Source organism: Netta rufina (assembly GCF_964035555.1).
Source record: "Netta rufina genome assembly, chromosome: 5".
NCBI classification, from domain to species: domain Eukaryota; kingdom Metazoa; phylum Chordata; class Aves; order Anseriformes; family Anatidae; genus Netta; species Netta rufina.
The window spans coordinates 28,466,330-28,481,045 of NC_140128.1; the positions used below are offsets into that span (position 1 = coordinate 28,466,330).

At 53.0% G+C, this 14,716-nt stretch overlaps 1 protein-coding gene across 1 annotated transcript; it reads right to left on the reverse strand.

Annotated features, from left to right (window-relative positions):
- Positions 1-2,211: 2,211 nt before the first annotated feature.
- Positions 2,212-5,596, reverse strand: ZFP36L1 (ZFP36 ring finger protein like 1). Its single transcript, XM_084287889.1, has 2 exons — positions 5,323-5,596; positions 2,212-4,754 (listed from the first exon to the last, which is right to left on the reverse strand). Exons 1-2 carry the CDS (start codon positions 5,377-5,379, stop codon positions 3,804-3,806), a joined length of 1,008 nt encoding a protein of 335 aa, XP_084144015.1. The 5' UTR covers positions 5,380-5,596; the 3' UTR covers positions 2,212-3,803.
- Positions 5,597-14,716: the final 9,120 nt, after the last annotated feature.

A 14,716-nucleotide genomic window follows, 5' to 3' on the forward strand; every position in this document is an offset into this window, starting at 1 on the left:
GGGAGCATCCATGAAGCACATGAGCAGCCAGCCAGAGCCACTGCAGGATCCCCCTGTCCTGCAGTAAGAGCTGTAAGTGCAACCTGAAAAGTACACCAAGGCACCCTCTGCCATGCCACCACATATGGGGTAACAGGTATCTCATCCTCATGGGTGCTTCTCTCTGCCCTCGGACACCAGGCACTTCAGGACCAACCGTGCCAGCACACGGGCTGGCCCCTTCATCCTGGCCACTCTGAGAGTCCTGTGCAAAAAATGAATGAGCCAGAGCATGGACGAGCCCTCAAGTCAGAGGAATGTGCCCCTCGAAACCACCCTTCCAGGAAAGGCTGTTTACTCTTCCAAGCCTTGGATAGGGTATTACAAACACACGGCCAACTGCTAGGGGAAACATGCTAACCTTAGGAGAAATAGCACAGACAACTCATCCACAGCACAGCCGGACTAGCTGCTGCCATATACCTGAGCCACAATGAATGCCAATGATCAGGCAAATCCCCACGTTGCTGGAGGCTCTCATGCGCACACTCTCTTATAAACTATTACGGAAAGTAAACTTCTGATAGTGCCTGCTCAGCTCTTCTCTGTTCCCCATGTGGCCTAGCTCAAGGTTAGTTTCAAAAAGCAAAACATCAAGTGACAGAGCATTTATCATTGATAAGCTCATAGAAGAAAAACAGTGCTGGCATCCCAGAAACAGTGCCCTAGAAAGACAAGGGAAGTATATGAGTACCATGAGCAAAGACCTACTTTCAGCACAGCTTCCCAGTTGCTTGTCTTACCAATAGCACCCTGAGACTAATACAGCTATTTTCTTCATCAATTATTAACTGGGCAAAGACTATTTGTTTGAAGAGCTGCACAGAAAGTCCAAAGAGGAAGCGAACAGTTTCAAGCCCCACATGCACACCCATGACAGGCATGGGATCCTCTCCAGATCAGATATGCCTGGCTTGTCAGGGGCCGACGGCTCTGCTCCCAGCAGCTGGGAAGGAGGCAGGCCCGGGCACTTGCTGCAGCTGGGCACGGGTCTTCCAGGCAGGGGCACATCTCTCACGTGGGGCCTGGCTGCCTTCGCTCGCAGGAGGTATATGAAGACCGCTGAGCAGCACCGGGGTTGTGCCCAAGGCTCTTCTCTTGCATGCTGTGCGCTAGTTACATCAGCATCTGCCAAGAAAACTCCCCGTGCAGCTTTTGTACTGCTCATGGGAACCAGCTCCTACCAGCCACACTCTTCTTCCACCATCTTTCCTCCACCTAACTCGCCTTTATTGCCAGACCACACAAGAAAGAGTGTTGCACAAAGCCAGCAGCAGGGAAGGTATGTCGGTGTAAGCCTTGAGGTATCCTGCAGCTTTTGTTTTGCAGGAACTTTTCCAACTTGAATTAGGAAACGTCTCTCCTTAACGTTGAGGCATGTCAAGACAACTGAGCAAGCCGTGGTTCGGCAGCAATATTCCACCCCTGATTTGGAAGAGAGCTGGAACAGCTTCAGATGAAGAGCACCAAGCTTTCTCCAGAGGAAAGCTCAAAGGTGAAAAAAACAAGAAGTGCACCGTGAGCAGCACTGGCAAAGTGTCCCTAAATAAAAACACAGGTTTCAGGGATTGTTTTCTGGGATGTTTCTGGGATTGGTGACCGATGTTTCAACAGCTATAGGGCCCTGAGTGCCATAGCAGGATCACTTGTACACGCACTGAGACTTTGCTGGGGGCCCACATCCTTCTCCCTTGCAAAATGCCAGACAGCCACTCTGCCACAAAGGCCCAACACCACTAACAAGCTGGGCCTGATGTTTGGTAAATTCACAGTTCAGCATCGCCCTAGAACCTCTCACAGGACAGCGCAGGCTGTCCTCCAGGGGAAAGGGGCTGCTCCTCACAGCAGGAACAAAAGCCAGTCCAAAGTTTGAGCTACACCAACCAAAAAGAAGTTTGCAGGAACTGACTGAGCAACTCAGGATGGGGGTAGGATTCCCTAAGAGACAGAGAGGGTTAGAGGCCATGGGACAAGCTACACCAGGTGCTCGCTGACATTGATCTGCACACCCATGTGCTTGATGGGGCCAACCAACTCCATCAGTGAGGTGCAAAGGGTGCCTGAGCACGTGGTGGGCATTGCAGGGGTGAAAAGGAGAGAAGTAGCTGCATTTGAGTGGTTCTCTAAAACCAGCGCCTCGATTTTTGCAAGTAAAACCAGCTTCACTTGTCAGTTTCTTGAAAAAACTTGGGGTTTATTGATTTAAACTGCAAACAGTCGTTACAAAAGAGATTCTCTTTTAAATAAACTCACACAAAGAGGAAGAAAAAGCAATGTAGTGAACAGTAACAGGGGAAAAAAATTACATTCATTATTCTCTTTGTGCCAGTCCCGTTCACCTCGGCAAGGAAAACTCCAAACTTGGAATACAGAAAACGCAAAGACAAACTGTATTTGGAATGTCTTCAGATAGGCACTTTGAGCCCAAGGCTTTTCTCCTTGAAGAAACTATACAGAAAGAGGAAGAAAAAGGTCTTCCTCCCACGCTGTCTCGCAACAGAGCTCAGGTATGTACATTCTAAAGCCCACATAGGCAAGACCCAGGGGAGGGGAAGAGAAGAGGAAAGGCAAAGAAGCACATGAACTCAATTTGCAGTCCAACACAAAAAAAAAGGGGGGGAGGAAGGGAATTCTAAAATAAATAATCCAAACACAGTTTTTGCATTTTTTTTAAATTAATTTTTCATTTTTTAAAATAAAATAACCAAAAAAGTGTAAAGTTACAAAAAAATGTCATTGTAGTATAATATATTAAACTGTGGGGAAAAAAAAAGGAAAAAAGACACTTCACAATCTTAAGATTAATATGGAAGATCATAATTTAAACATAAAAGAATATATTCTATGGATTCATCATCCCGATAAATATGAACAAAATTAACAAAAAAGCATAGGTTTCGGCAATAAATACGTTTTGATAAGTTAAATAAGCTTTTTTATATTGTTGTGCAGTGACAAGCAAAATTTGCTCTCCAATTTCTGAAGTTATACAAAATTAAAAACCCAGAAAAAAAAATAATAAAAAGCTTGGCGTGAGTGCTCTAAGATAGGTCTAAAGTACTCTAGAGCAAAAACCATTAAAGCTATGTCTACTGGAACTTTGTTTACACAAACTTGTGTGTGTGGAATGACTTCCGTCAGCCCCACCCCCTCTATTTCTTTATTTGTTTTTAAGATGTCACATGAATACACGGGGAAACTTTTAGCACCAAAATCGAGTCTCTCATAGTCCCATCTCTTTTTTTTTTCATTTTGTTTTTTTTTTTCGTTTGCTCGTTTTCCTCCCAGTCGAAGTCCCACTCGTGTTACAATCTTTGTCCGTTCTCAGCTTGTCTTCCTGCAGACCTGAGTGGATCCAGGCAAGATGAGTCTGTAAGGGGGGAGAGCGCGCTGGATGTTAACGCCTGCCCACGTGCCTGCAGCCTAGCGGGAGCTGGCCAGTCGGGAAGGGACTGGGAGAGGGCGATGCAGTATGCAGCCAGTGGAGGGAGCTGGATCCGGACATTTCCTGCACATCTGGAAGTGCACAGAGCTGCTGGTGCCCTCTGCAGCTGGAGAGGTAATACAGTCACAGTGAAAGCATTAAAAGGCACTAATTTTTGTAAACGTTATTGCTTTTCATCGTAAATTTGGCACTTAAGGTTTAAGCCAGTGGGTCTACGACAGGCAGGTGGACACGTTAACATCCAGCTCCGACTACGGGGCCGGGGGAGTTCAGCTTAACATCATAATAGAGGTGGGGGGGAGCAAGAGGAAACCCCAGATTAGTCGTCGGAGATGGAGAGTCTGCTGAAGATGGGAAGACGTCTTGAGGTGTCCAGGATAGGGGAATCTGAGCCGCTGTGGCTGCTGCTGGAGCTGCTCAGATAGCCCTCCTGGTCAGAGAGGGAGTCCTGAGGACTGGGCGGCGAGTCAAACAAGTTGGGGGACTCGGACATGGGCCTGAACAAGAACGTGGTGGGGGAGCTCCCGCTGGGCACCTGCACCCCCATGCTGGGGGCGAAGAGACTGACCAGCTCCTGGCTGGAGAAGGTGAAGGGGTTGCTGGCGCAGTCAGGCAGGGTGGGGGAGCCCAGCAGGTCGTCGGCGCTCAGCATGGGCGGCGGGGTGATGGAAGTGGGGCTGTCCAGCAGCCCGCTGGCAGCAGTGCTGGGGAAGCCGGCGAAGCTGAAGCTGTGCTGAAGGCGGGGTCTGTCAGTGACGGCGGGCTCCCGGCCGCCCGCCACGGCACGGCGCTCCTCGGCGTTGTGGATGAAGTGGCAGCGCGGCCCGTAGGGGCAGAAGCCGATGGTGTGGAAGGTGCGGCAGAGCTCGGTCTTGTACTTGGGGTGGCGGGTGAGGCTGCGCAGCTCGTGGATGCCGTGGGCGAACTGGCACTTGTCGCCGTACTTGCAGGCGCCGTTCTCCTCGAAGGGGCGGCACAGCTCCGTCTTGTAGCGGCTGGAGTTGACCTGGCCCCCGGGCTGCTTCTGCTGCAGCAGGCGCTCGCCGCCCTCGGAGAAGGAGCGGTCCCGAAAGCGGCTTTCCCGGGGGCCCAGCATGGGCGCGGGCTCCCCTTTCAGGCTGCTGAGGAGCTGGTTCTGGTGGAACTTGGAGTTGGGCAGGGTGACAGAGTGCCTCCTAGGGAAACCCCCGCCGGCCGGGGTGCCCACCGCCTTCCTGTCCAGCAGGCACCCGCTGACACCCGAGGGGCTGTAATTCAGCATCTTGTTGCTCTGCGGGCAGAAAGCAAGCACCGGTCACTGCCACCGCCTCCACGCAACTCTCCGCGGACGGGAGGCGACGCCGGGAGCCCTCGGAGGGCTCAGCCTCGGCGGCACGGCACGGTACAGCACAGCACAGCACGGCACAGCCCCCCTGCACGTCCCGCCCGCCTGCTAAGAGCAAAGCAAGCCCCGAGCCGCCCCTACGACCACCGGGGGGGCGGCTGCTGCGGGAGGAGCCCCCCGGGGGGAAGGCGCCGAGAGCTCGGGCTGCTCCCAGCCCTGCTCGCTGCTCCCCGCCCGGGCACGCTGCAGCGGGCGGCGGCAGCAGCTCGGCCTCCGCCCGGCCCCGGCCCTGCCCTGCCCGGCCCCGAAGCGGGGAGCAGGGAGAGGGGCCCGGGCTGAGCCCAGCGGGGCGCCCCGCCCGGCCGGGGAAGCTGCTCGCGGCCGGAGAAAGTAAAGAGGAAAACGCAAAAAAAAAAAAAAAAAAGGATAAAAAGTAAAGCAAAAAAAAAAAAAAAAGCAGCGCAGAGAGCCCCTGCAGGCGCCAACCCGGAGCGCGGCCAGCCGGCGCGTTTACCTTGCATAAAACTTCGCTCAGGTCGAAGATGGTGGGCGACACCAGGGCTGTGGACATCTTCGGCGAGCGAGGGGGGAAGCGGCAGGGGCGGCGGCAGGCAAGTGGAAGGAGTCGCGGTGTGGGTAAGGCGCAGCCTCCAGCTCGCAGCCTCCAGCGCTGCCTCCCCCCGCTGCTGCTAGCGCTGCCTCCGCTGCCGCCACCAGCCCGCCGCGCCCGCTCGCCGCTTCCAGCGGGCTCGGGCAAAAAGCTCAACTTATAAAGTTTTCCGACTTACCCCGGGAGGAGGAGCCGGCGGCGGGAGGAAGGGGAGGAGGAGGAGGAGGGCAGGGTGATTGACACCGCGTCTGAATCACCCGGGCGGGCAGGCCCAGAAAAAAAAAAACTTCTCGGGGGAGGAGGGGGGTGGGGAAGAAGCTGGGGGGGGGAAGGGAGGGGAAAAAAAAAAAAAAAAAGAAAAGGAAAAAAAAAAAAAAAAGAGCGCGTCCCTTCCAGAACAGCCCCTGCGGGCAGCGCTCCCCTCCCCGCCCCGGACGCGGCTGTGCGCTGCTGCTGCGCGCGTGTATGCGCGTGCCCGCGTGTGTGTGTGTGCGTGTGTGCGCGTGCAAGTGCAACGCGCGGCCCCGCGCAAAAGCCGCGCAAGTCCCGCGGCGCCCGCCCCTGCAGCAGGGGGCCCCCGGCAGCCCCGGGGCTCGCTTTGTGCCGGCCCGAGCCGCCCGCGCCGGGCGCTGCGCGGGGAACGAGCTCGCAGCCGCCTTCCCAAAGTTGCTAAAAGGCGGTTTTAAAAGGGTGCTTGGTGTGTTCTGCCTCTCTTCTCCCTATATGCTCTCTCCTGCCAGTCCCCTCTTGGAGTTGTAAAACTGAAAAAAAAAAAAAAAAAAAAAAAAAAAAAAAAGAATGTGTCTCTGAGCAAGTAATCTGTTCCAGATTTCAGTCGGCACAGTGTGATTCATACCGATATTGATATGGCGGGGGGGTGAGGGGGGGGAGGAGGACGGGGGTAGTTTCGGTGTAAAAAAAGCCAAACGTCTCAAGGCTTCCTGATAGCAGGGTGCCTCAGCGCCACGGCGGCTGCCCTCCAAGGCGGCCGAGGGGCTGGGGGGGCGAGGGGCCCCTTGCCGGGGTCCCCCTGCCGCGGGTCCCTCCCGGCCCCCGCAGGGACCCAGCGGCCAGCGCCTTGAGGACTTGAAGCAACTCATCCGCTTCCTCCGCTGTTTGCTTTAGAGTCTCGGGAGCCGGACTTTGAACTGGCGGCTGAGCTTTTTCCCCTCCTTCGCTCTTCGAGAACGGCCAAAACAACCAAGGAGAGGAACGCCCACGGGCTCCGGCTATGCCAGAGTCCTTTCTTTCTTTCTTTCCTTTTTTTTTTTTTTTTTTTTTTTTTATTATTTACTTAGGGAGAGCAGCAATCAGGTTCCTCGAATTTCCTTCTCTTTCTAGTTTCTTTTCTTTCGCCTTGGCCAGAAGCGAGGAGTAACCAGGGGAGAGACCAGTCTATTATTTTCTGCAGTTGTTTACTGATTCTGTAGATGGTGCTTGTTCCCAGGGCTCCGAGCCTCTCTATAATTAAACCCATTTTAATTGTTAGGTTAGAAACGTCATTTCGGGGACTTTCCAAGAGTTACCGAGAAAGCCGGCCGAGATAACTATTTCACTACTGAGTTGCTCTGAGCCGTTTTTGTTTTTTTCTTTTTCTCGGCTTCCTCCCTGCTCCCTCTTGTGCTGAAATGTGCATATTCGCTCGCCCCATGCGTGCGTATGTTTTGGAAACTTGGGGTTTGAGGTCGCGCATTTCCACGCATCGAGCAGCAAACGCCGAAGCCGAGAAGGAATTTTTTCCAGTGATTTAGCTTGTCAAAACCTGACTCCGTGGTGGTCTGCTTTGCATTCAGCGCGCACATGCTCAGAGCAGGAATTTAGCTGCTCGCCCCACCTCGTGGCTAAAAGTCAGAGCCCTCCAGGCCAAAGTGGGAATTTGTGTGGGCATGAATTCACACCGACTGGAGGAATGAAAAATCAGAGCCTTGCACCTTCTGCCAGAGCCCTGCAAGAACTTTGATAGATGGAAATGAATAAAGATAGGTAAATGAATAAATGAAAGTAAATTATTAAAGGAGGTTACTGAAAAAGTGAATGAATGCATGCCATGCTCATTAGCCACCCTGTGTGGGGCATGTTCCAGCTGGGGCACTACCGCTGGGCCCAGGGAATGGCAATAAATGTCCAGCGCTTCTGAGCCGGTCCCAAGTCCCTCTTCAACACAGGAGCAGCATCTGTAGCATTCTTGCTCCCCAGTTCTGGTGCAGGCAGATGCTAAACTTGCCTCAGAATAGACACAGATAAGGGTCCTGGTCTATGCACGCATCCAGCCGAGCAGTTATAAACTGCTTTCCAAAATTGGAGCTGGCATACGCCAGAATGGCCCGAAAATGGGGAACAGACTAGGGGACTGCAAATGAAACAACAAGCCGGGAGGTTTAAAGAAGTACTTCTTCAAATCGCGCGTGCACGAAGCTGTGGGCTCATTGGCACATGATGCTGTGGAGGTCAAAAGTATAAACGGGGTCAAAAAAGCAATTTGACAAATTTATGGAGGAAAAGTCCCTGGAGGTTTACTAAAGCCAAAGGCAGACCTGAACTGTGTGTCGCTGGACAATGCCCAGTGAAGTACTGCTCTGTCATCCCCCTGCACTTTCCCCTGAGTATTGACTGATTTTGGCAGTAAGAGGAAGGCTAAAACAGACTCTTGATCTGACCCAGTACAGTTATTTTTACATAGTCCTGGCCTGTCCTTGCGCTCTGTACTCCATCAAACGCTAATGGACTCCTCTGGAGTGTGGGTTTTGTGAGGAGCCTTGCAGGAGCCCCTGAGGAGCTGGCAGGGGCTGACCCAAACCCTTGTTCCCACACACCGAGCCACTTTACCTCCCAGCAGTTCACGGGGCTGCTGCAGCCAGCCAGACCTTTTCCTGTCATCTCCTGCTTTTTGTGGGCCTGCGGACATCAGCGGGAGGCCTCACGGGAGCGGCCAACGCTCCCACCGTGCAGGTGGAGCTGCGTACACTGTGCTGGCTGGAGGTGGGCCTCGCACGCGTGGCTCTCACGGCACAGTGTGGAGGTGTCCAGGCCGGGCAGGAGGAGCTCCACGCTGGGAAGTAGAGGTCAGCGCTGTCTCGTGCCTGGGCCACTGGGCTCAGCTTCCCGTTCTGGCCTCTGCGAGAAGCTGGAGAAGAGTCCCACGGGGTGGCTGTGCTCTTCACTTAGCTGAACTCCCCCTCCGGGTAATAAGAGGTTACGTGGGGCACCACATATAAACTGAACGCAAGCGCCAGCTTTGCCACAGGTCCATCTGGTGATGGTACATCTGCCGTAGCTACAGGAGAATATCGCTGCCTTGAGATGCCTCCACATGCCTTCACCTGGAGCCACGCACCAGTAGGAATTTTGGGGATCTGAGCCGAGCAGGGGTTACTGAATAACAGCACAAGTACAGAAAAGTCAGAATGGTTGAAAACAAGGCTTGGTTTGGTTTGTTCCCACCTTGGCCTCTTTCCAAGGTCTCAAGCTAGGAAAGGGAAGTGCTTCCATCGCACAGAAAGGGAGTTTTGTAGGGGTGAGGGGTTTCCCCTCTGCTGTGGGGGCTGAGGGTATGTGGACGTATCTTATACCGCAGACGTGTCTTCCTCCAGTGCAGGGCAGCTAGGGGCAGGACAATCCTCCCACCCTTATTTCTGCTGGGGGTGCAAGAGGAGCCGAAGCCTTGTGCAGTGGCTGTTCGTATCTTGTGGGTCAGGTGCTATTTTTGTTGGCCGTGCCTCTGGAGGTGGAGGTGCAGCAGTGCCTTTCTTCTGCTGCCCGCAGGCTGTGTCAACTCCAGGCACCTTCCAGACGCTGTGGCCCTTAAGGTGGAGTAGGCGGATGTCAGCGTGGCTATTCTGTGCCTGCCCTTTGTTGCCTGCCCCTAACTTTTTAATCCTTCCTTTTATTTTAGCCTTGTGCTCCGCCTGTGGAACATCTCCGGGTTGCCACTGGGAGGTGTGAATGGCCGGAGCTGGAAACCACAGGGTGTAGGGACACCCTCTGCCAGGGCTGCCGGCACCTGGGGCAGCGTGGCCTCCTCCTGCTGCCAAGCAGAGGGGACACAACCAGCTCCCTGGTGGGACAGCAGACGCGCAGAGATACAGGCAAGTGTGCTAGGGTGGTGGGAAGCAACCCAAGCGAGATTCCTGGCTGCTCGCGTTTGTAAACATCCGTAAAAGAGGGAGTGTGTGCATGTGTGTGTTTTGTGGTGGCGTGAAACCCAAGAAGCTAGCTCCATTATTTTTGCTGGAATTGGTAGCAACAGCACCAGGCAAATATTATGAGCCCTTAATCCTCCCGACTTTACACGTGTGAATGACTTAAGGACCGTCCAGGATGAGCTCAATTACAGGACTTCTTTGCTAATTAGTAGTGGGGTTTGGATCTGATTTGGTTGTTCGTCAGGAGGGCTTTCTCTTCCACAGTGGCTCAGATACTGGGCTACTGTTTGGGTGTGAAGGGAGGAAAAGATGGGAGGTGGAGGTAGCTTGAGGCCTCTTGAGGAAGGGTCACAAGTTTAGCGCTGGTGTCACTGACAAGGTACTGCAGGGGAAAAAGCAGAGGTGTCCTCTCAGCAGACGCAGGGTAAGGAAATTGGCTGAACTTAATGGATCCGAGCTGTAATTTCCAGTGGAAATACTAATGCGGTTAATGCACGGCAAGCCCATGCTGGTATTTTGCTGCCTGCCACGACCACCTCGGGGCCCCGCAGCTGCAGCCAGGCTGGTGCCAAGCTCCATGGGGCTGGGGCGCAGACAGGTGCGGAAGAGGGCAGTTTTGAGGGGTGGGAGAAAAGCGGTGGTGGCCGGTGAAGGTGCTGGGGTCAGCCCCCGTCCCACTGCCCCCCGAGTCCCGGCCGTGGGGCTGGTGGTGGCGCACAGCGTCCCGCAGCGCACTGCGGCCCCGCCTCGTCTGCAGGCCCGGCCTGCCAGGGCAGAGACACCGGCTCTCTCCCAGCACTTTGGCGTTCAGATCAAGGGGAGTGCCGGAAGCTTGAGAGAGGCTGTTGGCAGTGTCTGGGGGAAAAAAAGCAGCCCACACCTGCTGCAAGTTGAACCGGCAATTGCCCTTTGTATCAATAGGGTGGTTAGTGCATGAAGCAGAAGCGATCCTGGAAATGGGAAGGCATAGATTGCAGCAAACAGCACAACTTGGGGATTGTTTTCAAATCCTGCTTCCACGCTTGCAAGCCTGTACGCACCAGCGCGATAATGCAGCAGCACAGCCACTCCTGGTCGCCCATGCCAGTTTCCAGCTGGAGCTGGCTGCTGATTTATTCAGCAGACATCAACTGGTGGAATGTTTCCATGATTTTGTCTCCCCTGAAAGAATGTGCTAGGACTAAATGCTTTCACATTATTATTTATTTATTTATTTTAAGGAGAAGGTCAAAACCTCTTCGAGATCTCACCTTTGTCAGCCATGCAGTGCTGGTGTCAAAACGTGCTGCTTGCTGTGCTGGCAGCAGTTCACCTCCAATAGGCCTGGCTATAAACCTCTGAAAAATTCCACTTCGCCCCTTCACGGTGGAACTTGTCACAGCCTTGTTTTCAAACACAGTGGTTGTACTCCACACATTTCACAGCTCAGTGAGATATTTGCATCAGTGAGGCAGCTTACTTCCCTGCCTATCCTATCCCATCCCATCCCATCAAAACATACTTTTAGCACCAGGCAGGAATCAAGGGTTAAGCCTCCTTTTCTTTTTTTCTCATTTTTGCTCCTCCTGACTTCTGTGAACACATTACGATACCGCCTTCGGTTCCACTATTACATCTTTTCCCACAAGACCGTTGCCTCATCCAGACCACAGCGGGGAACGTGCTTTCATCTCTGCCAGCTGGGTACTGCTGGAGCACCCGGCCGTGCCCCCAGGAGCTGCACGAAGATGCAGAAGAGGCCAGGCGCTGCAGATTCGTCCACAGGGCTTTGGTCAGACCCACATCTGGGAGGGCATTTCCAGGGAGCCTCCCGTTGTCTCCTTTGTCCCGCCTGGAACAAAGAACCTCCATGAGGCTGGGTTTCCTCTCTCCTGAGTTTAGGTACCTAAAAGTTAGGTGTCTAAACCTAATTAGTCGGACAGGCTTCTTGCATAGTCAATGGAGACAAATAGGCACCTCTAGTGTGTGATTCACCTCGACTATCTTCAGCATTTATCTTGAGAAGGGCTGACTCACTCTGGAGCTGAGTGCCCACTTCTCTTCTGTGACTGTAAAGGCAGATGGGCAACTTGCTCAGAACTTGACAGCTAATTTTGGGACGCCCCAAGTTCAGGAAGGCGGATCCCACCCCACAGCCTGGCCGCAGCAGTGGCTCAGGGAAGCGGGCACCATTGCTGTGCACTGTCTGAAACCCCCCATCAAATTTCCCTCAGAGGCTCCATGTCCATACCAAGCAGGGCTGGGTCTTAGTGTGTCCAAATCACATTATCAGCCCCTATCACGTTATCAGACCAAGTTAAATATTTATAAAGCTCTTGGGGGCAGGGTCCATGTCTTGCTACGTGTTTGTATATTCCTTCACAGACCAAAGCCCCAGCACCGGTTGCAACCTTTGTGGACTGGTGCAATGCGGGATGGGGAATCTCTGTGTAAATCTGCAGGTCTTGACGAAATGCAGCTGGGAGTGCAAAGAGTGCTCATGGACGTTGAGAAATAAGCAGGAGTGAATCATAAGAGTCAGGAGAAGCTACTAATGTGTGGGAAAAAGGCAAATGTGCTACCTCTGCACAAACATATAATAAGGAAGTATGTAATAATAATTATTGTTATTGTAATACGGTCTGGGTGAGCATTTGGGAAAAAGATATCTAATAACTGACAAGCAACGTGGCTCGGTTTGTTTTGATCTGAAATTCAAACAATGGTTATGTTTATAAGGTAGTAATACACAGGGCACAGAGCACTGGCACTGCACCAACTATGCACTCCGCAGGTCGGGTTTATATAGGTCATGCCAAACAAATAATAGTGTTCTTCAATATAATTACTGATTCATTAAGAGAATGAGAGAGAATGTAATCGAGTCTGTTTGGATTTCAGGGAGGTGTTAGATATGGTAAATTTATACATTTGAACTTGGATTTTGGAGGTATCATGTGCTTGCCCAGCTCTGCTCCTCCGGAAGCCAGCGGTGAAATTCCCGTTGCGGTCTCCTGCAGATGGTGCAAGAAACCTCCTGCGCAGCCTCTGGTGCTCCCACAGTGCTTTCGGGAGCCTCTCAGAGCCCTTTGTAGCATTTCGCAGGTAGGTTGGGAAGCCAAACTACCTCTAGACCCCAATCCATATGTGCAGTGCGTGGCTTTTAGCTCAGGCAATTGCACTGCCCCGATCAGCCCACCTTCATCCCGGGGACACTGACCCCTCCACTTCTGACACCTGTGTTCGCCCCATAGCCACCCATTCTGGTGATTGGGTTTTGCTCTGCCTGGCCCTACGAACTACATGATTTTTTTCCCAAAGACACAAAGCATGTTGGCACAGCCATGGGTCCAGCATCCCTTATCTCCATCACCAGCCCGGCTGCTGCTCCCCACTGTGGGAAGGGAAGAGTCCTGGCGCCCGCACTCCTGCCCCCCACCAGGGAGCGGCTGCATTTTTTAGAAAGGCTGGACTGAGTATAACACAGGGCTTCTGGGCAAACAGAGACCGCAGAGGAAGGAGCAATGCATGGACAGGAGGTTGTGCAAAGCGTCTGGCTCCAAGCTGGCGTGTGCTGGGATGGGAGACAGCAGTGGGGGCTGCAGCAGGAGCAAAGGCACGTCCCAGAAACTGCCCCACGTCTGAACTCTGCCCTGTGGGGGAGCAAAACAGGAACGGGAAAAACAGAACTGCTGAGCAAAAGCAGCATCCAAAGTAAGTGGGAAGGATACGGTGATAATAAATGAACGCATTTTTTGTGAGTCTAAATCATGCCCCTCTAGTCAGTTGACTTCTTTGGGTTTCTGAAAAAGCTGGTCAGAAAGAAGTAGGGACCGTTGTAAACACAGGCTTTCAAAGGGGTTTTTGATAAAGGCTCTTCCAAGAGTGAAATACACTTGGCAGCCATGGGATGAAATGTCCTGTCATGGATTAAAAGTGGGTCAGAGCTGATGGGAGGGGGGGAATCCATGAGAAGTAAGTGGCCAGCAGGGTAAGAAAAGCTTGCTGGGGAGGGGGTAGTGGGGCCACGTGTGGCGGGGATGAAGGCAGCCCTCCTAGTACCGTTTCAAAACACAAATGGGGGAAGAGGACTAACAAGGCAACAACATTAGCTACCAGTGGAGCATTATTTATTGTAAATTCAGGCATAGCTAGACAGAGCTGGGAGACACTCCAGAAGCTTCTAACTAAACTAGGAAACCAAACCACAATGACGGAGAAAGTTCAGCTTACACAGAAGCCAAAACAAGCCATTTCAGATGAAATTGGGCAAGCCTCTTGTTCTGAATTAGAAGTTAGCTCGTAGGGGTCAGCTGTGGCATGGGCCAAGACTGTTCAGGAGTTGCTCAGAAATGATCTGGGGCCTGGATCAGCATGATGAATAGTCGTCTCATAGCCTGGTCGCACATCGCAGTCCCTGTCTGCCTGCCTGCTTTGAACGGCCATAGCAGCAGGACCTAAAGCAGCTCCCTAAGAACAGCCCCGCTGAGGCAGATCAAAAGCCCACCAAAGGCAGCATGGACGAACAGCAACAGGATCAAAGGCAGAGCTGGGTAGGGGGCTCTTTCTCATGAAGAGGGATAGATATGATTTCACTTGCAACAGTGAAACAGAGGGCTACAGAGCAATGATTTGCTTTGGTAATAACCGGCTGATGCTTGCATTTTATTTGTGTCATACAAGGGGAAAAGAAAGGTGTAAAGGTGCTTTTAAAAATAGTTGCAAGGGAACTGAGTGCTTTGCCAACAGCCTGCCTCGCAGTACCCTTCCAGACGGGATGCGATCTGCCGATAAGCCCGTACCTGGCCTGAACCTGGCCTGGCGTGCCAACCCACCCGTAGCAGCATACCTGCTCCGGCTGGATTGCCGAGCCCCACTTTTGCAGAGGCTGGATGCAGCTGCCTGGTGGGCAACACCCAGCCCGGGGCAGCGGCTGGCGAGGCCCGGCCCATGCACCCAAAGCCTGCTCAGCGGTGGGGTCTGGCTGCCCCAGAGCGGGAACGGCTCTGCTGGGGACAAGCACGGTTCCTGGTAGGGTGTGGTAACACCAAGCCCAACGCAGTAAGAAACAGAAGGGGGGTGTGTTTGTAAATAATTCACTAGAATGACCTACATGCTACCAGGCCTTTGTTTGTTTTTGAGAAGTCGGTAGAAAGCTGCACAGCCTCCAAGACCGA

Coding starts and splice junctions, on each gene's coding strand:
- ZFP36L1 (XM_084287889.1), bottom strand. CDS start 5,379: ATGTCCACAGCCCTGGTGTCGCCCACCATCTTCGACCTGAGCGAAGTT. Junction 4,755..5,322: donor TGAGCGAAGTTTTATGCAAG/GTAAACGCGCCG, acceptor TTCTGCCCGCAG/AGCAACAAGATGCTGAATTA.